General features: G+C 54.3%; 1 protein-coding gene across 1 annotated transcript in view; it reads left to right on the top strand.

The window, feature by feature from the left end:
* Window positions 1–2,424: 2,424 nt before the first annotated feature.
* Window positions 2,425–24,204, top strand: part of SHROOM4 (shroom family member 4) — a 61,413-nt gene continuing 39,633 nt past the window's right edge. Inside the window, exon 1 of the mRNA XM_038417735.2 lies at window positions 2,425–2,712. Within this exon, the coding sequence (XP_038273663.1) occupies window positions 2,575–2,712 (138 nt within the window). The 5' untranslated portion in view covers window positions 2,425–2,574. The remainder of the gene's footprint in view (window positions 2,713–24,204) is intronic.

Below are 24,204 nucleotides of genomic sequence, written 5' to 3'. Positions count from 1 at the left end.
CCGTGCTGCACTTTCCCTGCTCCCTTGTCTCCTTCTGCCTTTGGAAAAGGCTACGGGCACTGTGGGAGCTTTCCTGACTGCCAGTCACTCAGGCCTGAAGCCAAAGCAGAGCCACGTGCTAGGATCCCATGCTCGGCAGGTGCTCTGGGGAGAGTGAGATGATTGCTGGCTTGTGGGGGGATTCCCCCCATCCCACTCCACCCCAGGGAAGGGGCCAGCACATCCCCAGAGAGCCCATGGCAGCTTTGCTACTATGTGGTTCACCCCTCTGGTTCCTTTGCAGTGTGTTGCCCAGGGCAAAGTGGATTCACTCCACTTCGGGAAGGAGGGTGGAAAGTTTTCAGGCTGCTCCAGATGCCCTGATAGCCCGGGGATGAGGCAATTGCTTGGTGTGTCCTGAGAGTGACTCCAGGCACGGCTGAAGTGAAGCACTGTGCAGCCAGCAGCAGAGAGTTAAACTGCAAGGGGAGCCGGGGGCGGGGGGGCAGCCCAGTGATTTTCAGGGTGGCTCGTTCAGGGGCACATCTGATCCTAGCTCACCAAAATGATAAACTTCATTGAAAAGAAATTGCAGAAAGGCCAGGCCCCAGTAGCTATGGCAACAGCATAAGGTCATTAGCCCCTGAGGCAGCACTAATGTCAGAGAGGAAGGATGGTCCAGTGGTTAGAGCCCTTGACTGTGAGTTGAGCGACCTGGGATCGGCTCTGTGCTGCCACAGGCACCCTGTGTGCCTGTGGGCAAATCACCTAGCTGTACAGTGGAGACAATGGCCCTGTTTCACTTCACAGGGGTGTGGGAGAGTAAATCCTTGGTGGTAGGGAGGGCTCAGATACTATGGGAATGGGGGCTGGGTATGTAAGTAGCTAACTTATACTGGCTGGCCCAGGATCAGAGGAGCATGAAGGAGGTTTGGTGCACCATGGCCAGTCTGGGGGGATCTAGGGCTATACTGCCCCCCCTCCTCCTTTGGGCAGGTTTATTTCCTTCTCCAATCAGGATTTGTTTTTGAAACTCACCAATTAAAAATTGACCAAGAAGCAAAAATACCCAGCATTACAAGTAAGGGCCATGTTTAAAATACCACTGCAGAAAAGCAGCCTGCAGATGAGGTGCTGCCTCTTTCAGCTGGTTCTGTTTCACTCCGTGCTCGTGACCAGCTGGGACATGCGCACGCAGGATGTTCTGAGCGAGACGGTGAACATGCCTTTGAAAAACCGTGTGGGCAGCTGGGACTGAGTCATTATTTGCATTCTAGTAGCACTTAGACTAGACCCTAATCAGGATGCGAGGCATTGCAGACACATGTGGAGGAATCTTGGCCCCATAGAAGCTCTACCTGGGGCTAGGATGTTACTCCTGGCCAGAGACAGGCGCTGCCCTGCAGCGTTTGCAATCTAATGAGAAGTGGGGAAGAAAACCAGGACACAGAGAGGTGATATAACTCACCCAAGGGCACACAGCAAGTCAGTGGCAGAGCCAGGATTAGCCACCTCCAGGTCTCTTGAGCCCGCTCTGCCCCTGCCTGCCCTAGTCACTGAACAATGACTGAGCTTGCTTCCCAGAGGTGGAGACTGGACTGTGTACGAAGCAGAGATTGGTTTTCCAAGCACATACCTACAGGCATTCCTATATATCCACACACATATATCACCAAGGAGGCTACACACAGTCACCTGTCAAACTTCTAATCACCTGGGCACAGCATTATAGGTACATGCCAAGTGTCCCTAACTGGGACGCAGGCTCTTCCCTTGCGAGGCTGGGTGCAGCCCATGAGGCACTGGAGAGGGACAGGAATTGTTCTGAGGGATGAGTAAAATATCAGTGGCTTTCTGGTTATGAACAGTTCTCCTGAGAAAGGCGGGACACAGGGATTAGGCATCTGAGCTGTCAAGGGACACCATTATAGGACCTAACCACATCGGGGCTCGTTCACCTGCACATCTACCAATGTGATATATATACCTGCTACTGTATTTTCCACTCCATGCATCTGATGAAGTGGGTTCTACCCCACAAAATCTTATGCCCAAATAAATGTGATAGTCTCCAAGGTGCCACAAGGACTCCTCGTTGTTTTTGCTGATACAGACTAACACCGGTACCACTCTGAAACCTGAGCTGTTAATGTTTCATGAGTTGTGCAAGGCTGATTTACACACACCCGCACAAGGGTACCTACATACAAACACACGTGAGGATGTGCAGACACACATGCATCCTGCAGTATACATCTCTAGACATCCGTACTCACACACCTCAGCGTGAATAAGGAGGGACCCAGGTACACATAGCCACATGCACACATGGCCATGCACACGTGTGCTCAAGCTCCCTAGGTAAATACATACCCCAGCCCACGCCCGCAAGCGGAGAGTGTAACACCGAGGCCGGGGCCAGCCCCGCGTCCCACCCCGGCCGCGCCTCATTGGCCGGCCCCCGGGGCTGCCCCGGCCCCCGCTCGGCCCCCGCCTCCGTCACGCTGCTGGCTGCTCGGTGTCATTTCCTCCTCCTGCCGCGGGAGCCCGAGCTGGCCGGGGGATGTGGCGCGGGGGGCCGCGGCGCTAGCGGCCATGGAGCCGCCGGAGGAGCGCACCGAGAGCCGGTTGGTTTCCTTCCAGTACGTGCACGTGCAGCTGCAGGGGGGCGCGCCCTGGGGCTTCACCCTCAAGGGGGGGCTGGAGCACGGGGAGCCCCTCATCGTCTCCAAGGTAAGAGGCGGCCGGGGCGCGGCCAGCAGGGGGCGCTCTGAGCCCGAGAGGCGCCAGGGCGGCCTCGTCGTGCTGGAGGGAGCCGGCGCCGGCGCCGGGCCGCGCCCGCTGGCAACTTTTGTCCCAGGGGCGGAAAAGCGGCTCGGCCGGCGGGCGGGCGGGGGGCCCCACCGCCATGGGCTGGAAGCTGGTGGCGACGGGAGCCGCGGCCCCTGCCCCGCTTTGTTCTCCGGAGGCGCCGCGGGGTGCCCTGGCCGGCCCGGGAGCGCGGGACCGGGCTCCAGGCAGGAGGGCGCGGGGAGCTTGGCCGGGGCTGGGACACGCATACGCAGGGGAGGAGGCTTGGGACGTTAGTGGCCCCCGGGGCGATCAGACGGGCCGGGAAGGAGGGAAGCGGACCCGGCCCGCTCTGCGTTGGAGGCGGGTCTCCGGGCGGCCCGGGAAAGGCTGGAGGCTGCTCCCCACTCGGTGCAGTGTTGGCGGCGCGGGGAGCAGCCCAGTCCGGGCGCCCAGGGAGCCGCTGTACTACAGGCAGGAGCCCCCGGCGTTGGGGATGGGCCAGGCGGACCCCCTACGCTGGGTCTGTGCTCTGGGGGAGTGGGGAAGAGACTCGTCACCCTTCAGAAGCCGTACGCGGCTTCCCATCCCCCTAGGTTGGCTGTGGCAGCCCCTAGCCAGGTCACGCTGCAGGCTGGCCTCTGGCCGCCCCCCGTCTCTGTCCCTGGCTCAGCTCGTCCCGCACCGGAGAGCCGTGCCAGGGACTCTGCAGAGCGGGATGGGCTGGCTGGAGGACTAGGGACACTGGGACTGGTGGAAGGTTTCCTGGGCTTGAGTAGGCAGGAGCCCGGGTGATGCGCACCGGGCTGCGCTTCACTCCCTGTTAATAGGGCGGCAAAATTCAGAACCCAAAGTGTTTTCTCCTATCGGAGCCTTTGAGGGAAGAAAGGAGCAGGTGGGTGCCTTGAAGACCCAGGACTCAGCTCCTGTCGAGGCCAGAATTTGGGTGAGCGATGGATTTTAAAACAAGCTGCAGCTGCCCTCCCCTGCGCTGGGAGCAGTGTGTGTCTGGCACGGGAGGAGGAAGAGCTGAAAGAGACTAACCCCTCCTCTGCGAGCCATTGGAAGGCATGGAGATGGGTGCCAATGGCTGTTTCATGCAGTCTGCTGTCTAGCTCCCTGGGGCTTGGACAGTTTACCAGAGGCAAGGGGGAAGAGCACAGGAGCGGATGCAGAAGGCCACAGTGGGGTGGATGGGGACTGCTCCCTGCCACCAATTCTAGGAATGAGGAACTGATCTCTGGTTGTTGCTTGGGAGCTTTGTCCTTTGTTGAGCGCCTCTGGCTAGTCTGTGTTTGAAGCTGAACTGCTTTAGCTGCTGCAGTGGAGAAGGGACTCTCTCTTTTCCTCCTCTAGATCTTAGCTGTTTGGAGGGAGCAGGGGTCTCTGTTACTCACCCCCTCACCCCATTCTCCATTATTGTGGGTCCTCCTCTCTGTGTACCTAACTTTTGATTCTGAAAAAGATGTGGGTGTGGGGTGGATAATTGGCTGAATTTGAGTTCCCAGTGTGATGCTGTGGCCAAAAGGCCCAATGTGATCCTTGGATGCATAAACAGGAATCTCAATTAGGAGCAGGGAGGTTATTGCACCCCTGTATTTGGCTCTCTTGCAACCTCTGCTGGAACTGTAGCCACTTCTGGTGCCCATCATTTCAGTTAAATTAGAGGGGGTCAGAGAAGAGCCATGAGAATGATTCAAGGATTAGAAAACCTGCCTTATAGTGAGAGATGCAAGGAGCACAATCAATGTAGCTTAACAAAGAAGGTTCAGGGAGAGCTGATCACAATCTATAGGTACCGACATGGGGCACAGATATTTAATAAGGGGCTTTTCAGACCGGCAAAGGAAGGTCTAACATGATCTAATGGCTGTAAATTGAAGCTAGAGAAATCCAGACTGGAAATAAGGTCTAATTTTGTAACGGTGAAAGTGATTAACTAGTGGAACAATGTACCAAGTGCTGTGGTGGATTCTCCATCCCTGACAAGTTTTAAATCAAGACTGGGTATTTTCTTAAGAGATTTGCTCTAGGGATTATGATGGGGAATTTTCTGGTTTGTCTTAAACGCAGACTTGATGATCACAGTGGTCCCTTCAGGCCTTCAAATTGATGAACTCCATTATGCCTTTCACAATCCACTGCCTCTGCATAACATTGATCATCCCAGGTGGCTGTGAACAGCAGCTGTGAAACTGACCAACATCTTGTTAACGTCACTGCAAATGTGGCAAAGCTGTGAGGTGCTGCAGAAGCAATGGGGCTGTCTGCAGACTCAGGAAGATAGCACTGCATCTGGTTCTGCTCAGCTCATGTGTGGAATGGGACTTTGGCTATCAGACAGGCCAGCAGCTTTCTTTTTTTTTAAAGGAAAGTTTAGATTTAGGAATCTGGTCTCTTGGTTCCTCACCATTAGTTCCATGTGGATTGCAATGAGAAGCTGCCTCTGATCAGAGTGGAAACTTACGTAAAGGGTGCTGAAAGGGAGGTTAAATAAACCCCAAATGCTTCTGCTGGAGCTGTGGACACATGACTCTGTTAATTCCCCATTCAGGGCTGGGCTGGCTTTCCACCCTTGCAGTGGAAATAGCCAAACCTGCTAATAGCCGTTCCAGCTGGCTGACACTTGAGCTTTCTTTATTACTATTTAAAAATGCATAAGGCTGTAGTGCAGGTCAGGTTGTTTAAGTACAGTTCCCCGGGGGTATGAAAGGGAGCAGGGTGGATAGGTTCAAGCAGTGGCCGTGCTGTCTAGAATACATGTGTCAGGGGTGTCTGGGCTGAAGATGCGGGAGGGGGAGTTGAGAGCAAAGGGACAGAAGAGGCTAGAGGGGTTGATCTGAGAGTTGGGGGTGGAAAATGCCCCAGCGTGGATGCTGAGCTCCCTATGTGCCTCCTATGCTGGGTTTGCTGCGGCAGGAAGCTGAACGTGGACAAGCATCTGAAAAGTGAAATCCCCAAAGAGGGCCGGTGACTGGTCTGGGCTAGAGGGTGTGACGGGAATGGCACAAAGCTGAAAAAAGGGAACAGTTTGTCTGGGTCTCAGGAAAACATTCCTACCTGTGAGATCTGTTAGGCTGTGGCCTGGCCTCTCCCCAGGGGTTACCCATTCCTCTTGCCCCAGGTTCAGGCTAACAGTGTGGTCTCCCTGGCCTGTGTGTGCGGTAGAGAAGGAGCTTGCCCCCGCTCTCGTTGGCTGCCCAATGTGGTGCCAGGGGGCAGTCTGGCAGGATTTTGGCACACACTGGAATGCCTGGGACCTGTGAGCAGGGCTGGGGTTGGGGAGGGGGCCGTAGTGGTTCTGAATATCATTCTAGTTCACATTGGGCTGCACTAGGCCGTGTCCTTGCTGCTCTTACCCTCATCCTTGCGGGAACTGTCCTAAAGAGACAGGACAAGGGCCAGCCAGCCCCGCAGCTCCGAGGAAGGGCAAGAGCTTCCATTGTGCACTTAGCTGGGGAAGCATCCTCTGGCACTGCCTCTGGGAGCTGAAGTGGGGTGAGAAACCTCCCTGCTAACCATGGTGCGGCCTCTCCACGCCAGCTGCTGGGCTGTGTTAACAGTGCATTAGCCACAGGCCATGTTAAACTCCTCCAGGTGGCACAGCATTCCTGCAGGCCTGGATGGGCCCCCGGGCTCCAGGCAGCTGCTGCCTGTTCTCCAGCAGCCTCAGCTCTGGTGTGTCGCTGTCCATGTTCACTGCCCTGGGTGCGACAGCAGCTGTTCTTGCCAGCAGCCTTGCAAAGGGGACTTTCTCAGGTGGGGTCCCTAGCAGCTAACAACTGGATTGAGTGTGAAGTTCAGCTCTGACTGGAAATAGACTGTAAAATTAATGTCGTGTGGGGCCCATGGTGAGCTCTACGGGCTCAGGGTTCTGCCAGGTTTTCATCCCGTGTATCCGCTCCCCAGACTTGGGCTTCCAGTGTTTGACCACTGAGCAGAACTATGCTCTGAGCCCTGACCCACGGGGTGCAGGGCCGTGGGCCCTTTCTTCAGAGCCTCATTGGCTAGGATGTGGCCTGCCCTGTGGTTCTCACATTTCTGTATTGCAGACCCAAGGGTTGCTAGCCAGAGCCCTGGCAGGTACAGGCAGTATGGGGCTTGGGTTCCCAAGGGGCTCGTCGTCCTGTGAGGGTCCCAGAACTCGAAGGGGTCCTGTGAGCAGGGCTGGGGGAGAATCACATGGGTGCCTGAGGCCATGTGCTTGATATAGGACTCTGGGTTTCTGGGTGTCTTGCAGCAACTGGGAAGCGTGGGAGTTTCTTAGGGTCCTTCCAAAGCCAGACCGTTCTTCTTCCCCTCACATTTATGAGGTCTGAAATGTATGTGGGACAGGGGCACACCTTGTGGGAGCCCAGCCCCTGCTTTCCCCATGGCTGTGCTGAACAGCAGGGCATTGTCCTCTCTCTGAGCTCCCAAGTCAGGGGGCAGTGGGAGCACAGGAGTGACTGGCATTAGTGAGGGCCAGGGCAGCTCCTCAGAGCCCCTGCAGATGCTGGTAGTGCTTTAGTGGGAGGAGGCCGCTCATGTTCACATGGGAGTGATCCAGGGCTCCTGGGCCAGTACCCTGCTGCACCCCCCGCCCCTGCTTCTGGTTTGACAGAGATTGCTGGTCCCCCCAGCTCCATGGCCCTCTTCTCTGGCAGCATGGCCGTGGCCCTGTGGCCTGTAACCCAGCTGCGGGCACTCTAGCTATGCGAGGGTAATCAGAGCCAGTGTGATGTCCCCCTACGCTGGCTGGGTGAGTGATCAGCATTGACTGCCAGAGGAGCCTCTCCCAGCTGCCTCCAGCTCTGGTTACACTTTCCCTCCGTCTTGCTGGTAATGAGAGACAGAGGCTTTTGGGGAGGAAGGAAGTTTGCAGGCCGAGGGGTGTGCATGTGTGATCCCGACCTGCAGGCAGCTCAGGTCCGAATTCAGCATCCACCCTGCCACAGGGTTGGCCTGGCTGAACTCTGGAGAGTGGGACCCATCTCCTCCCCTAGGAAACTGTTGCCTTGTTCAGAAGGGCTGCTTTGAGCTCAGGTGGGGTGTGTTGCCCTGGGGTCTCCTGGCTGCCAGAGCAGGATGCATCCTCCGTGTCTCCCCTGAGCCCTCCTGCTGTGGGATGCACTAGCAGCTGCGATGGGCCGGCAGTTGGCCCGGGATCTTGGCCCTGTGGGAGTGGGCAGGGCTCTGGGCTGATGTGCTGGCAGCATGTCCTGCACAGATGCTGCTCCCTCTAGGATAGTTGCTGGAGAAGGATCCCGGGCATGTCGGCTGCTTGTGCTGATCATCTCGGCTGGTGATTATCTCCTTCTCAGCCCACCCCAGTTAGAAGCAAGGCCCTTGAGTCCAGTCCCAGGGGTCTCTCAGCTCCAGCGTGCTCACATCTGTCTGTCTAGGCTGTGTCCTGGTCCTATGACTCCCCTCAGTCCTGACCTGCAGCCCCTGCTATCCCAGCCTTGGGCTTCCCCCCACCCCCGAGCTCTGCCGGTGCCTCTCAGTCCCGACCCACGCCCCCCTGCTATTCCAGCCCTGGGCTCCCCACACACACAGCTCTGCTGGTGCCCCTCAATCCTGACATTCAGCTTCCCAGGCGTTTCCTGTGCACAGGCTACCATTCATTTCAAACTATTTGTCTTTGTGCTGTGGACAAATCTCATTATTATGTCTGACCTAGGAGCAGCACTTGAGCAGGAGATGGAAGGTCAGTGCAGGAAACCTCTGCCCTACCTAGAGCCTGGCTGTTCTTGCTGCGCGTGGCTTAGTGCTGGTGAACAAAGGGCGTTTGTTACAGCATTGTGTATTCAAGGGAGAATTCCCTGCAGGCGCCCTGGCTACCCCCACGCCCAGGCTGTTCGGAGCTGTGGGGTGGCCCTGGCCTGGCTCCTGCTGTGCTGCGTGAGCCCTGGACGGGGGTGATGCCTCTTTGCACTGCTCGGGGGGGCGGGGGGGAACTCACCAGTGTTCCTGACGTGCGCCAGTGAAGGGAGCTGTGTGACGTTCTGGTATGGAGGAGGGGCATGTGGCCATAGGTACTTCAGCAACAGCCCTAAGGGTCGGGGGGGATGGGAAGCTTTGCCCCAAAGTGGTGGGGTCTATTCAGGCTGCATTTGTCCAGCAGCAGGGGCACAGTCTATGGCCTGTCACTGCAGTATCTGAGCGCCTGGCAGCCACTAATGAGTCCCCCCAACACCTCTGTGCATGATCCCCTTGTTCCAAGTGGGAAACTGAGGCACGGAGTGGTGAAGTGACCTCTCAGGAAGTCTGTGTGGCTGAACCAGGGACTGAACTCAGATCCCTTGAGGCCCAGCCCTGAGATGGGCTGTTCTCTGACGGGAGATGCCTCTCTTCATTCTAAAAGAGGTCGTGCTGGACGGTGCAAACTCCAGGCTCAGAGTCAGCACCTTCCATCCCAATGTCAGGGGGGTGTCTGTGTCTTCTGGTCCCTGCTTGCCTGGGACAGGACCCCGTTATTAAATGAGCCCCCTGAGAAGAGCTGAAGATGGCTTGTAAGCAGGGATTTAGAGCAAACAAAGTTTTGAATTGCTCCGCTCCAGTTCTGCTCCAGCACCAATAGGGACTGCTCCAGCTCCACCCCTGCTCAAATTAATTTTTAACTAAATAAAAAAAAGTGCATACTGTAATTTTGAAAAAACATTATTTTTATTCAGACTTTTAAAACAATTTAAATGTCATCAACAGTGATACAAACTAGAATCATTTATAATTCATTCTGTAAAAAAATTATTGCAGCAATCAAGTATTTCATAGCCTGCCGCAAATCATTTAAAATTAACTTTAAAGCCAAAAACAGTCTCTCTAGACTAGCTTGAGTTGGCATGCTCGAAGCAATTCTACAGGCAGCCTGAATGTGGTGTGGGTAGCTATGAATGGCCTCAAAAACAGACTTAACTTTTAGCCTACCAATATACTCCATCGCCTCACAATCTTCCTGAAAGTTTCTCTTGAATAATGAATGCTTCATTACAATTATGAATCGCAGAAACTCGCCGGTGTCTTTCTTGTTTATCCAATTCCTTTTTGAAGGCGTCATCTTCTGAAGAATTGGTGCTTGAATTATCTCCATTTCCCTGTAATGGTTGAAGACGTCTCTGGGATGGACACTCGAACAAGTACAGAGTGGAGACGGAAGTTTTGAGAATAGCCTGCTATTTCTGAAGGATGTGAACTTTCCGAAACTGCAAATTCGATTGTTGATCACACCTTTTGTTGTGTTTTGTTTTCTTCAATCTCTTGTGCTGAGTTCAAATGTAGCAATAGATTTTGTTTTTCGAGTTGTCGAGCAATATCAAGGAGCCCTTCCTTTGCCTTTGGTCTTTCCCTTGAGGTAAGAAGAATCCAATACCATGGGTCAACATAAACTCCAGCAAGGAAATGAATATTGTCAAAAAGCTTCTCTTTGCATTTCTGCATGGAGGATAGAATTCCTTTTGCAATTTGTCCACCATTTTCTTGCAAGAATTTTGACAGTTTTCGTCATTCCTTCATTAAAACTTCCAGGGTTACATCGACAGCTTGAAGATTCACGGTTGTTTGGTTTGGCTTTGCCAAGAAGTCTCGCAGGTTCTTCACTTCGTCCCATTCAGCTTTTGTTAACTTGAGTTCTCTTGTTCCAGCAGCAGCCACTTGTTCACAGTAAGATTGAAAAACGAGAAGCCGATCAATCATCGCAAATGTTGAACCCCAGTGAGTCACAGTATCTAATGATTGAGTTACCCCATGTAGATCAAGCGGAACGCTTTGAATACTTGACAATGACTTGTCGAATTTTTGCCAGAAATTTCTTCGCATGTTCTTTGTTCAGTCCATCCCAGATTGCCAACTGAAGAGTGTGAATACCACACCTCATCAGTTGGACTTTTGAGTCGTCCTCATGAAGCCATGTTGGAAGTATAAGGCTAGGGTCATTAACCCATTGCGCAGCAGCAACCATGTTGAGTTCGATTTCATCCATTCCTTTAGTTCCTTCATCAGGCAAAATAGCTTCGTTTTTGTCCACATCCCTCTCAGAGGTAGAAATGGTTTCATTGTCCTCGCTGAAAATTTTGACGGCACGTGTCATGTTTGCTGCATTGTCAATGCAGATGCTCAGGACTTGCATTTCACTGATCCCAAATTTTTCTAAAATAGCTTTTACTTGAGTTTTCATATACAAAGAATTGTGACGCCCTTCAGTGTCAATTTTATGTCCAAGGTTTTTACCAGAGCTTTATCTTTTCCTTCTTCGTAGTACTGAGCAAGGAAATTTCTGTTTCCATGGGTTGCCCCATTCATTTTCAGGTAGCACAATTTTTGCTGCAAAGCTTTCTTGAGCTCTTCGCGACCAGACTCAGTGGTGCTGACAACTAAATGACAAACCGCATCGTGCTCCGTCGAAACGCCAAGCTGCCGACCCATTTCACCTGCAGTTTTTTGGAATCCTTTGTTCTTTAGCCTGAAAGTAGTGAGTGGTGTTGAACTCAAGCAAACCATTTCCATCAGCCCTTCATGGAAAGTATTGGCATCCATGGTAACTGTAACCTTTGAGGACTTCAAATATGAGTCAAGTTTTGTTTGCTCAATTTTGGGTTTCTTTTCAGATGAAGCACTGCAAAAAATCTCTTCTCCAGGAGTTTTCAAAGAGCCAGGTGAATGTTGTTTTGCCGCATCAGCTTTCTGTTTTGCATCATCTTCCCGGTCCTTTTTGGTAACCAGATCCACATAGTTGTCAGGATGGTTACATTTTACATGCTGCCAAAGGTTGAAACTTTTCATGGCGCTTGCTTTACTTGTCTTAAAGCTACATGGATTGAGCTCGCCATTCACTTCCTTTTCAACCTTGCACGTTGCCGATTTCTTCTTTGCTTTTCCCAAAAGCCCAAATTTGGGCTTTTCAAATTCAAAAGTAAAGAAGCTGTTGAGATCCTTTTCCATAAATCGGCTATCAATCATGGGGGGGCAGGTTTGATTTTTTTTTTTTTTGTTGAAGCCATGGCCAAATCTTCTTGTGCTGCTACTGCAGCTAAATGTTTATGATCTTTGAAAAGTAATGAACAAAAGCATTACTTTTTTTTTTTTATAATGTACCTGCTTGTGATATCTTAACCACTTAAGGTACTTTGAATTTATTTTGGATTTTCTGGACAAAAATGATTGCATTTTCTTTTTACACAAAATTATTATTAAAGTATATTTTAATATTTTAACATGTTTCTTGCAGTTTTAATGAAGTAAAGCATTTTAATATACATAATATAAATTTTTATTTATAAATTTCAAGTTTTTCTCATGAAATTTTGCGGTAAAAATATTCGAAATATTTTCCAAAGTTTTAATTAATATCTCAAAAACGCTTTAATATAGATGTATCAATGAAATTTGGTATGTGCCGTAGCGTTAGTACGTGCTCTTGCTGTTCTACAACATTAATTTTTGGGAAATAACGAGGCTACACGTTACAAGGTTGAAAATAAACTTTAATGGGAAAGCGGATTCATTTTGCAGGCACAGTCCTTTTAGTAAAGAGAGCAAGTTTTCAGAAATATGTTTTTCCTTCATCAGGCTGGAAACATTATACAAGATAGAACCTGCTTGTATAATGTTTCCAGCCTGATGAAGGAAAAACATATTTCCGAAAATTTGGTCTCTTTACTAAAAGGACTGTGCTTGCAATTTGAATCTGCTTTCCCGTTAAACTTTATTTCCAACGTTCTGTCATACAACATCATTCAAATAAAATTATTTAAACTACAGGTGTTGTGACCTGGGGGGCTGGGCCAATTTTATTTAATATTTTTTTACATCTTTGACTATTTAACAGATACAACCCTGGAATATGATTTAATGCTAAAACATGCATTAAAATGGTACTCTTAATTTATTTTGTATAATTAACCATTTCTGAGAAAACTGTTTTTAGAAATTTTAATCTGTTTAGATGCTTAGAATGATACAAACAATTTTACTTATTACTTATTTTTCAACTTTGGAGTCATAAATTTTAAATGTAATAAATAATAACCAAAAATTATTAACTTATTATGTAACATATTACCGCTCGTAGCTGGGGGCAGTCGACGACAAGCCTTTGTTGAAATATGAAATAAAAGTGACCAACCGCCGGTTCGGGACGCCTATGGTTTAAATAATTTTGGATAATGTAATATGGTAGCACGTACTAACGCTAAGACACAGACATAATTTAATTACTTTATATTAAAGCGTTTTTGAGATATTAATCAGAAATTAACTTTTCATCACCTCTTTGAAGGGACTGTAGCGCCCTTAGGAAGAATTTTAGGACACGTGTTCACAAATGTTTTTTCTTAAAATTACCGAAGGATTCACCCCCAAAGTTTTGTTGGACATTTTCCAATCACTCTGGATATATCACAAAGATCACTCCTAATTTATGCAAAAATGTTTACTGTATATTTATATGCCTGCTGCGCACGACTTTTTCAATAAATTTAAAATTACAAACAACGCTACCAAAAGACCGTTGAACAGATGACATATAAAATAAGTCTTCCAGAGTGATACGGGAGCATGTACAAATGTCCCAGTAACGGGAGCCAGTGTGAGAAATGAGCTTAGGTAGTTAATATCTCTTGAGATATCTTAATATATCAATAAACAAAAACATTTTTTTGCAATATACCTGTTTGTGATATCTTAAATGTTGCGTCTTGCGTCACACTTTTCCGTAATCGCAGCATTCAGCACGTCTCGTTGATCAACCCTTATAAAAGAAGTATCAACACATACTAATCTATCTAACTAATCTACACGAGTACGTACTCGCCTAACCTTGGCACAAGGGTGGGAGCAGTCTGCAGTGTTGCCGGATGTCTGATAATTATCTGATTCTTTAATAAAACATATCTCCAAAAACCTTTGTAATTTTGTATCTGTACATTAAATCTTGATTTCGCCCGATGTGAGAATAACTGTGACATATTATGTAAAGTGGTAAAGTAGATGTTAATATCAATTGTTATACAATCTTAAACTTTTTTGCACCTTTAGGACTTTCCTGCTAAATATCGTTCATTTTGGATTGAAAATGGGGGGGGGGAAATCTTGGAGCAGTCAAGATTTTCTGTGCTCCAGCTCCAGGCAAAAACCTGCAGCTCCACGCTCCGGCTCCGGGCTCCGTTCCAAAGCCCTGCTTGTGAGCAGCCCATGGCTAGTGTAACACCAGGTGCTCTGCTCCATCAGCGCAGGCTGTCCTGTCCGTAGGAGCCTTGGGCAGCTCTGCTGGGCTGGTGCTGGTTCTCTGCGATGCTGGGGGCTTAGCCCTTGCCCAGACCTGTCACTTTCCCAGTGTTCAGCCTTGGTGTGGGGCTGCTGGCCCTCGTCATGTCTGTGAGAAAGTGCCGCCCTGCGGGCTGAAAGGATAAAGTTCCTTTGCGGCTCTCTGCTGGTGCAGGACCCTCCAGAGCAGCTCAGGGCTTTGCTGGAACTGCTGCTTCCTGGCAGCTCCCTGGGCAGAGCCGACCCTTGCTCCCTGTGTTGGGGCTGGAGCTAGGCATAGATCCTAGCTGGTTCCATGCTGTGTGACCAGTGCTGTCCCACCTCTGCCCAGCCTTTGCTCTTCGCACTTCTTTTGACGGAGGATGGGTCCTGGGGGTGCTGGCACACAGGGGTCTGTGCTGGGGAGCACGGAGTGGCTGCAATGATGCTGGCCTCATGCTATGTCTGCCTGTGCTGCCTCCCCTGGTGCTGGGTTTCTGGGGGGGATGGGGATGCCAGACTGAAGGCCAGAGCCGTGCTGACTGGGAGTGATTGCACCTGCTGATAGTGACGAAAGGTTCTCGGGAGGGGCATCTGGGGGGCTGTCAGCCTGTGCCAGGAGTGATGGGTGGCCCCATCCAGCATGGGCAGATGTGCCTGGCAGCTCTGGCTGGTTACTGGTTTCTAGTAAAACTATTCTCTGCAGTTCAGCCACTGTTCTCCAGATGAAAAGAGAAAAGGAGTACTTGTGGCACCTTAGAGACTAACAAACTCTAATAAATTTGTTAGTCTCTAAGGTGCCACAAGTACTCCTTTTTCTTTTTGCGAATACAGACTAACACGGCTGCTACTCTGAAACCTGTTCTCCAGATGTGTACAAAGCCAGCGGGAGCAGGCCTAGGGCACAGCTGTGCTGAGGAGTGAGGGAGACTGGATCTGTTGGGGGGACTGGGGCCAAGATCTCCTGGAGCTGGGTGCTCAGAGCTGTGAGTCATCCCTGAGCTGAAGCTGGTGCTGCTCTCCCTGGGCTGGAGTGTCCCCACTGTGGGGACAGAGGTGGGAAGCGCACCCATGCCCAGGGATTTCCAGAGCACTTCTCTGCCTGCATCCACCAGGGACACCCGCACTGAGGGCAGCAGATGTGACGTGTGCGGAAGGGGGCAGGCCAGGACCAGCCTTGGGGGTGTCTGGCACACGCAACCTTTTCCACTCAAACTCATTGGCAGCTTTGTGGGGAGGTCCAGCGCCAGGGTGAGGGGCCACTGACAGCACCTGCTCCCCTGACTGCCTGGGAATGTCCTGGCTCTCTGGCCCCCGGGTATGGTGGGTGAGGATGGGGCTGAGAGCGCCCGCTTCACCCGGGCTCTGGGGGTTGGAGCTGGCTGGTGCTTGGCCAGGAAACCTCCGGGGGAGTCCACAATGGTACAGAGAGGGATGCCCTGTCCCAGGGCGGTGCTAGGGGGCACTGTGCTAGGCCATGCTTTTGGTGAGCCGTGAAGGTGATCCTAGGGGTCGGTATTTAAGATCCTGCAGCTCAGAGGGGAGAGGGTTGAATTCCAGTAGGGGGGCTCAGGTGTGTGCTGTGTCCTCAGACTGCCCCTAGCAACAGCATGTCCAGGACACTCCTCATGTGGTTGTGCAGCGCTGCTGCGGGGGACTGAGCTGACGGGGGAGGAGTTCTGGGCGCATGTTATGCAGGAGCGGAGGGTTTGTGCGCTGGGGACCATGTTGCTGAGGAGTGAGGAGTGTGTCTGGGGGGGGCTCCCTGTCGGTAGGCAGGTCTCTGGGGGGAGGTTTGTCTCCAAGGCCCCCTGTCTCTGCCCTGCTGAGCTGGAAGCTGAGCGTGGCTGATGGTTTTCGGGAGCCCAGAGAAATGGCAGGTGCTGTAGGAGTGGCCCCGGGAAGGGAAGGGGCAGAGTGTGGTTCTTGCCTTGAGCTTGCGCAGTGGCACCAAACTGCCCATGCAGGCTTGGGAGCTGGGTGCTTGGGGCTGCTGGGGGTTTGTAGCGTGATCCCCACTCTGCCTGGAGAGGCTTGGCTGGAGGGTTTGGGCCCCTTGGTATTGCAGAATGAGCATGTTAGCCACCTGCTCCCACCATTGTGGTCAGCAGTGAAACAATTAATGTTGATACTGAAATGCAGGGCCAGGTCCTGCTGCCAGGGAAGTCAATGGGACTTTGCTATTGACTGCTGCGGGAGCAGGCTCTGCTCTTCAAAGTGATAACATTAGGCTTCAGTGTCAACACATCTGTGAGTTGTTTTGGCAGGTGTCCCTGCTGTGGTCACACTTGTGCTGTGTTCGGAAAGGTTTCTCTGCAGCCATGAGGGCAGGTCTGGGATGGGGGATGTCTCTCCCTGGCCTGTGGTGACTGGGAGAGCAGGCCTGCATTGGGAAGCCTCTTCCCTTCAGTACTGAGGTCTTTAGTGGCATAGGCAGAACAAGCCCCTGTTTGTGCTGGAATTGGCCCCTGCAGCCGGGGTGCCAGCCCCCGAGCCTCCCCCAGTGCACGCAGCCCTCATGCAACCTGCCAGACAAAGGGATGGCCCTGTCTGAGCCCTGGGGCTGGGCTCTCTAGCCAGTGACTCAGTCCCGTTAGCTCCCAGCTGCCTTCCCCGCCCATCTGTCCACAAATAACCTTCAGCTCCAGCCGGCAGAATCCTGGTATTTCTCTCTGATGGGTCTGTGCCCTTGGGGACAGGTGCAGGGCCAGTCACCTGCCTGTTTCTGCTCCTCCCTTGTCTCATGCATCTGGGCATTGTTCCTCTGGGCGGTATCTCCTGGATCCTTAGACAGCTTTGAGGAGCAGTGGGCGTTGTCCGGGGTTCTCTGCTCAGTGTCCCCCTCTGGATCCCTAGTTTTTGAACCTGTGACCTTCACTCCTGACCCTGTTGTTCATTAGTTGTCCCCCATCTTCAGTTGGTTCCCGGGTCCAGTGGTCCTTCCCACAAGGCTGGGGAGGGGGCCTTTAGATGTAGGTGGACTTGTGCTCGCCCCCCTCCCCAGGTTCCAATAGGGTCTGCCCTGCCTCTTCTGGCTGGTGCCAACCTCCCTGCTGCCCTAGTTAGGAAAATGTTGTGCAGGCATTAGGGCTCCTTTCTTCCTACCTGCCCCTCCCCATTGACTACCTGCCCTCCACAAGCATGGTGCACCCAGCAGGAACGGGGGATCTCCCTGTGAGTGTGTACACACTGACACTGCAGGCAGACTAAGAAATAAAGTAAGTCCTACTGAAACGGTGGCCACCGCCCTCCCCTGCAGCTGGTCAACGTTGCTTATCAGAACAGATGTAACACAGGGATGGTCCTGTGTCTACCATACCTGACTGTGCCTCCCTTTGACCATGAGACCCACACAGCCCCAGTCCAGGTAAGAGTGCAGCACTGCTGAAACACAGCCATCTCTGGGGTGGAGGGCCGCAGCCAGCCAGACACAGCAGCTGGGAAAGGGGAAAGTAATAGCTGGGTAGATGACTGAGGGGTTTTAGGTCATTGTCTCCCAAGGGGCTAGCAGCCCTACCTAGGGGAATGTCTATTGGCTCCCATCCCCTGTCTGTCCCTCTGTCCCTGGGGTGCTGGTTGGACACATGTGACACCTGCTTCTCTGCTGCAGTAGCCCTTGGGTGGGAGCCTTTGGCGTGGCAACCTCGGGGAGCTGTAAAGTGAGCACTGCGCTAGAGCTGGCTATGTTCCCAATAGGGAGCTGCTGAATGCTCTGGTTGCTCCTGAGTGGGCTCTGAGCCTCTGTTCCCCTGCTGCTGGATACAACTGGCTCTGGGGACAACAGCAGGGTTGGTAAAGCAGCATGGCTGGAGGGCTCCCAACCTCTCCGAGATCCGTGGGTTGAAGCTCCCCCTCTCCCCCCCCCCCCGATCATGTCCTCTGGGAGAGTGTGAGCTCCTGTAGCCCCTCTGTTGGGCTCTGCAGCCAGCACTGCGCGGGTTCAAAAAGCAGAGGTCTTGCTAGACAGCCCCAGGTATGCTCTCAGTGTGGCTGACTGGAGGCAGTGCCCCCACAAAGAATGCTGATGGGTTCAGCCATGCTGTCCCGTGGAGTGAGGTGGGATCCGTGGGGAGTTGCGCTCTGCTTGGCTGGGTTAGCTGATAGGGCCAAGATCCTTGCTCGCTTAGAGGACATAGCAGACTCTGAGTGATCCTGGGGCTGTGGAGGGTGGGAGCGCTCCCCAGGCATGGCCGGGGACTGTGGGGGCTGGCCCAGAGTTGGGAAGTTGCTCTTTCCCTGAACTGCGAGTAAACTGGGATCACTGTGCTGAAATGGGCAGGTAGCTGTGCTGCAGGCAGGGTGACCAGTGAGCTTGGGGAACAAGCCAGCCAGAGCCACCTGGGGAGCTGGTGAAATGCTAGGGGCTGCAGGAGTCTCTGGCCACTGGGATCCAGGGCTTCTGGCTTATAGCCCCCTGCGCCCTCTGCTAAGGTCAGGGAGAAGCTGGTGGCAGGGAGTTTGTGGCACAGTCTGTCTGGGCCGAAAGGAGCAGCTCTGAGCTGAGTGGGCAAGGGGGTGGGGACTCAGGACTGGCTCCCCGCCCCAGGATGCATGCTCAGCCCAGTGCTGGGCTGGTCAGAAGAAATCCTTAGATGAGTGTTTGTGAAACGACCTGTCTGGGTCTGTGAATGCAGAGGCTGTACCTGGGCTCTTGGCAAGGGGATGTGGCATGCACACGTAGCAGCCACCTGCCTGCACATGTGATAAAACCCATTGTTTCATGTTCTCTGTGTGGTTTTTATATAAATCTCCCCTCTGTATTTTCCACCAAATGCATCCGATGAAGTGAGCTGTAGCTCACAAAAGCTTATGCTCAAATAAATTTGTTAGTCTCTAAGGTGCCACAAGTACTCCTTTTCTTTTTGCGAATACAGACCAACACGGCTGCTACTCTGAAACCTGCCTGCACAGTCGCTCAAGCCAGAGGGGGTACTCCATACCAAAGGATCCCTGGTCACTGTATTTCTCCGCCCAGTACAGAGAATCACTTTGTCCTTCACTGAAATGCAGCCACCTCTGAAGGCAGCAGCTGTTTTATAGCCCACAGCAATGCTGCACAGCAGTTTAAGACAGGAAGTGAATAATCCAGGGGGACTGCACAGACCCAAGTTGGAATCTGGTCAAGACAACAGAGCTTTGGGGGTGCGAAGCGCCTGCGGCTATTACTTAAAAGTCCCTGTGCGCTCAGGGACTCTCTCCTGTGCTGTCCAGGAAGGCAGCGCTTCTGGCCCAGCGCCCTCATGCCACAAAAGGAAGAGCGCTCCCTGCTGTGTTTCTAGTCCCCGCTGGGCTGGCTGTGAAGCGGCTGGGACTCCCCTGGAAAGCAAGCCCCTTTTGCTGACTTCCCCTCCCCTCCTCCTCTCCCCTCCCCCCCCCCCGCGCGTCCATTCGTGGCTGGGAGTCTGGGGCTGGCTAGCCGGGGGAGGGGGGTGGCGGCCTGCCGAGCTGCAGGAGATCGGCTCTTAAACCCACCCTAATTAAGACAAAGCCACTTTCTCCTCCCTGTTCCTGGCTGGGAAGGTTGCTGGGCCTGGCTGTAACTGAATTACACAGTTCCCAGGTCACCGGAGGAGACCCTGGTGATGACATCAGTGCAGCGTCTAGACTCGCCTTGTTCACTGCGTCCCACTACGGCTGCCACTGGTTGTGCTTGGCCAGAGCCAGGCCTGGGCCGGTCACTCCCCCAGCCCCGTCCCTTTGTCCTGAGACCTTGAGGCAGGGGCTCCTGGCCCAGGAGCTGTGACTGCAGAGATCTGGGGCCTGTTGGGGACCCAGTGTGCCCCATGGTTGAGCTGTTCCCTTCCCAGAGCCTGTTGGATTGGTCACCTCCGTTCTGCTCTAGCAGGAGGGGCGTGGCCTGGTTCTGTGTTTGCCAGTGGTATATGGCAGATGGGGGTGGGGAGTGCAGGGGAGCCTCTGCTGACGCCCCTGGAGGCCAATGTGTGCCAGTTGTGTCTGCCGAGAGCGAGCCCTGCACAGCGGAGGGGGATGTGAGACGGTGACTGAGCTGCTGTGCAGCGTGCATAGGGCTGGGGCATAGGTCGCAGGACAGATCTGGCCTGGCTCGGTTCTGAGTGGGACATGGACTGTGCGGGGCAGCTGGGACACTGGGCGGGGTTTCCGAGGTGTGCCGGCTGCAATCTCCCCAGGCTGGGGGGAAGTGTATGCGCAGGCACCAACTTGACCACCAGGGGGCAGCATGGGGAGCCTGGCTGAGGGTGGTGGATGGGCTGACTTCGCTGGGGACACCAGCTTCTGGTGCCTAGGGTGAGGCTGGTCAGCAGGGCTGGGCCACAGCAGGAGGGCGAGTTCCACCAGCAATGGGAGAACTGAGTGGAGCTGATCTCAGGGGTCAGGCAGATGTCGGTGGGGCTCCAACACCTGTGAGCACAGCAGGCGTGGGGGATGGGCTGCCTCAGTCCTGCCTGTTTCGAGGCGGTCCAGTGACCCCTGGCCAGTGCCTGACCCCCACCGGGATGCAGAAGATGAGGCCAGCATGCGAGCAGGGCAGCCCCCCCCCACTGCTCTATCTTCACTCGAGTGCTCAGGGCCGAGCCAGGGGGCCCTGCCTGCGGGCATCAGGAGCTGCTCTGGGACTGTTGCTAGGTGACCAGCGAGCTGCAGGTCCTGGGCGCTCCTTGGCTCTGCCCCCTGAAGCCGCAGTGTGTGGTGGGGGGGTCCCAAGAGGCTGGGTTAGGGCAAGAGCTCTGGCAGCTGCTCTCTGAGCCCCCTTGGCTGCCCTGTGTGAAGCGCCATTTACAAGCCCAAGTGAGATTTGTGAGCGCTGGTGCTGCCGTGCATGCCTGTGCTCCATCCCCGGGGATTGTCTCCAGTTGTCATGGGCCCTTAAGTGTTGGCCCTGCACCCCGCTGTGCCCAGGGGGACCTGTTGCCCACCAGGCTCTGGTTGGGATGGTCCTGGTAGTGCTGAGGCATGTTCCCGAGAATGGGGCAGAGCTGGGGGAGGAGCAGGAGGTCAGCTGGCTGGCCTGACAGAGAGGCAGGAAAAGAACCCGGGAGTCCTGAGTCTGGGCCCTGGTCTGGCTGTGTGATGGCCTAGGTGGGCTCCCTATTTAGCCAAGCTGAAGGGCAGTGCACGCTCTCTGCCCCTGACATGGACGCTTAGAAGTGGGAGCTGGGGAGCAGAGGCCAAAAGCTGCTCCCGCTGGGCAATGCCCACTTTTCTGGGCAGCGCCCCTCATGTGGTGCAGGGTGAAAGCTGACCCATGGCTCCCAGCGAGTGGCATGCGTCCCGATCTGGGCTCCTGGCTGCGGCTGATGGATGCCTCAGTCAAGGCCGCATGAGCTCTGTGCCTCTATTTCCACATGTGGAGCCTGGGGGCATGAGAGGCCGGGATCCCCGGGGCAGCGGGAGCTGATGCTCTAACAGCACCAGTAAAGCCCAGTCTGACCAGGTCTGCCCCTCCTTATCCCAGGCTCTCCCTTGCCCTTGTTGTGAGTGCCTGGCCACGGACTCTTCTTCTTGTCCTGCTGCCCTGGGTACATCCCCGTGGCTTCAACCTACTGCTCCTCTCCCAGCTCTGGGCTGATTGGGCCATTGGGCAGCTGTTTCCTAGTGGTCAGAGCACAGCATGAGCTGCCTCAGGCCAGGCTGTGTCCCTAGCTGGGTCACTAGCCCTCTGATCTGGGGGTCACTGTCCTTCACAGTGAGCTGGGGATGCTGCCCCAGAGGGAGAGGGGGCTCTGGCAGATGGTGGGTTGCTGCTGAAAGAGCCCTAGATGGGGAGCAGCCTCCCGTTAGCACCAAGAGCAAAGGGGTGTATGGCTGTTGCCAGCCCATGCAGTTGCAGCAAAGACGGTGCCTGCTTTTGCTGCAGTGGAGCTGGAGTGTCCATGCTGCTGCTCACACCAATGAAGGGCTCAGAGCCGGCCTCTCCCACGGGCAGGGCCCTGTATGGGCCCCCATGCTCAGCAGTGCATGTGCCTCTTGGGGGGCAGCCGCCAGGATGGCAGAGAGGGCCCCAGGCTGTGCCGGAGGCTCCTATTGGGTGCAATGCCCTGGAACCATCCCATGTGGGGTCCAGGGGGTGACAGGGAGTCTGCTCTCTGCCAACATGCAGAGCTGCGCTGCCCACCCCATGGGAGCAGCCTGCCTATTGGAGAGCAGTTCCCTTGGCACCTCTGGGGGCAGTGTGGGGCACTGGTCCAATGTCCAGCCTGAAGAGCTTAGCATCAGGGTGCCGGGTTCTGTCCCCTCTGGAGATGTCACCATTTACCAGCTCCCCACAGTGCCTGTTTCACCCTGCGCCCACTCATCTGCTGGTCCATGCCAAATGGGCCTTTACAGTCGAGGGTGCTTCATGCTCACTGGCATGGTACTGTCCCAGCCCCTGCTGGCTAACTATCTACCCCTGGTTCTGCCCCTTCCGCAGTGCCCCTCACTCCTGACCCGCAGCCCCTGCTAGCCCAGCCCTGGGCTCCCCCTGCAGGTGTCTGGCTGGTGGATCTTGCCCCCATACTCAGGGTCTAACTGATCACCAGATTAGCAGTCAGGAAGGAATTTTCCGCTGGGTCAGATTGAAAGACCCTGTGGGGTTTTCACCTTCCTCTGCAGCACGGGGCATGGGTCACTTGCGGGTTTAAACTAGTGTCAATGATGGAGTTTCTGTAACTTGAAGTCTTTAAATCATGATTGGAGGACGTCAGTGACTCAGTCAGAGGTTAGGAGTCTATTACAGGAGTGGGTGGGTGAGGTTCTGTGGCCTGCAATGTGCAAGAGGTCAGACTAGATGATCACGATAGACCCTTCTCGCTTTAAAGTCTATGAGCTCTGCCCATGCTCCTCACTCCCAACCTGTCGCCCTCTGCTAACCCAACCCTGGGTTCCCCCCTCCCCCAGCTCTGTCGCTGCCCCTCAGTCCTGATCTGCAGCCCCTCTGGCTGTGTTGGTCCTGGCCCCTCTTCTCCAATTTGGGGTCCTATGGAATCGGTGGCATGTTTCCCCCCCCACCCCCCCCTGCATGATTCCAGCCATTCTGGGGAGAGCTGGTGGCTGAGCTGTATCTGCCGAAGAGGTGCTTAACATTGTCCTTGGATCTCCCTGTCCCCAGGAGCAGCCCTGGAGGCCAATGAATGGGAGGCTTGAGGTGTTCTGCCTCACCCCCGCCCAGGACAGGCAGAGAAATCCCAGCCTAGCCCCATCAGCTCTCCTGCCCTTGGGCCTGGCACTGGCCTTGCACCACCCCCACCCCAAGAAAACAGATAGCTCAGACAAACCACCTTCGATAAGCAAAGTCAGCTCTGACCCCCGTGCGTGCCTGCCTGCCCACGGCTGCATCTTTGAGCCCCTCCTGGCCTCCAGGCATCTGGGGGGAGCTCCCTGGCCTGCAGCATGAGCAGGGGGGACATAGAGCAGGTGGGCTGGAGCCCCTCTGTCCCCCCTGCCTCCCCGGAGCCCTTCTCTCCCCCGGAGGGGTTCAGCCAGGGCAGGTTGGCTAGCAGGAGCTTGTGCTGTTACCAACTCTGGTCTGTGGCTCAGCTGGAGCTGGCAGTGCCAGAAGGCAGCACCTGGGGGCAGCACCCTGGTGCCTTGTGCCATGCATGCCAGGGATGGTGGTGCTGACACCTCTCTCCATGGGCTGCACAGAGCCCAGTGCCTGCCGTGACCTGGGACTGGTGTGCAACTCCCTCCCCGCTCCTTCCCCCAGGCTCTGAGATTCCTCTCCTGGCTGGGATCTGAAAGATGGGGTGGGAGCTGTACTGGGCCGTCCCCTCATCTGGACTCTATTTCAGCAGCACGCCAGAGATGACAGGAATCCGGCGTTGGGAAGTGGACCGATATTTATTTTCTTTTCCAAATCCCAGCTCTGCCCCGGTTGGCGTGGATCAGGACTTTGTGCTGAGCCTGTGACTCGCCGCACTGTCAGCGAGCACTGGGGAGCCTGGGGCCAGGGGAGCTTGCTGTGTTCCAGGGGCCCGGCTGGGGGGAGCGGGCTGCATGTCAAGGGGGCTGGGGGAACCCAGTGTGTTCTGGGAGGCTGTGGGGAGCCCCAGCGTGCCTGTTGGGGGGGCCCCATGGGGAGCCCCATGGCCAGCCTGCTGCGCACCCAGGGGGAGCCCACTGTGTGCTGGAGGCAGTGGGGCTCATGGAGCGGATGCGGCCAAAGCTGCAGGGGAGGAAGTGACAAGAAACGCACCTCGTCTCCTTTGTTCGTCTGAAGCTGTAGCTCCTGCCAGGCCTTGCTAGCTAAGCAGG

Source organism: Dermochelys coriacea, chromosome 9 (assembly GCF_009764565.3).
Source record: "Dermochelys coriacea isolate rDerCor1 chromosome 9, rDerCor1.pri.v4, whole genome shotgun sequence".
Lineage (NCBI taxonomy): Eukaryota > Metazoa > Chordata > Testudines > Dermochelyidae > Dermochelys > Dermochelys coriacea.
Note: the sequence above shows the minus strand (reverse complement) of the source record. Positions and strands in the feature narration are given on the sequence as shown.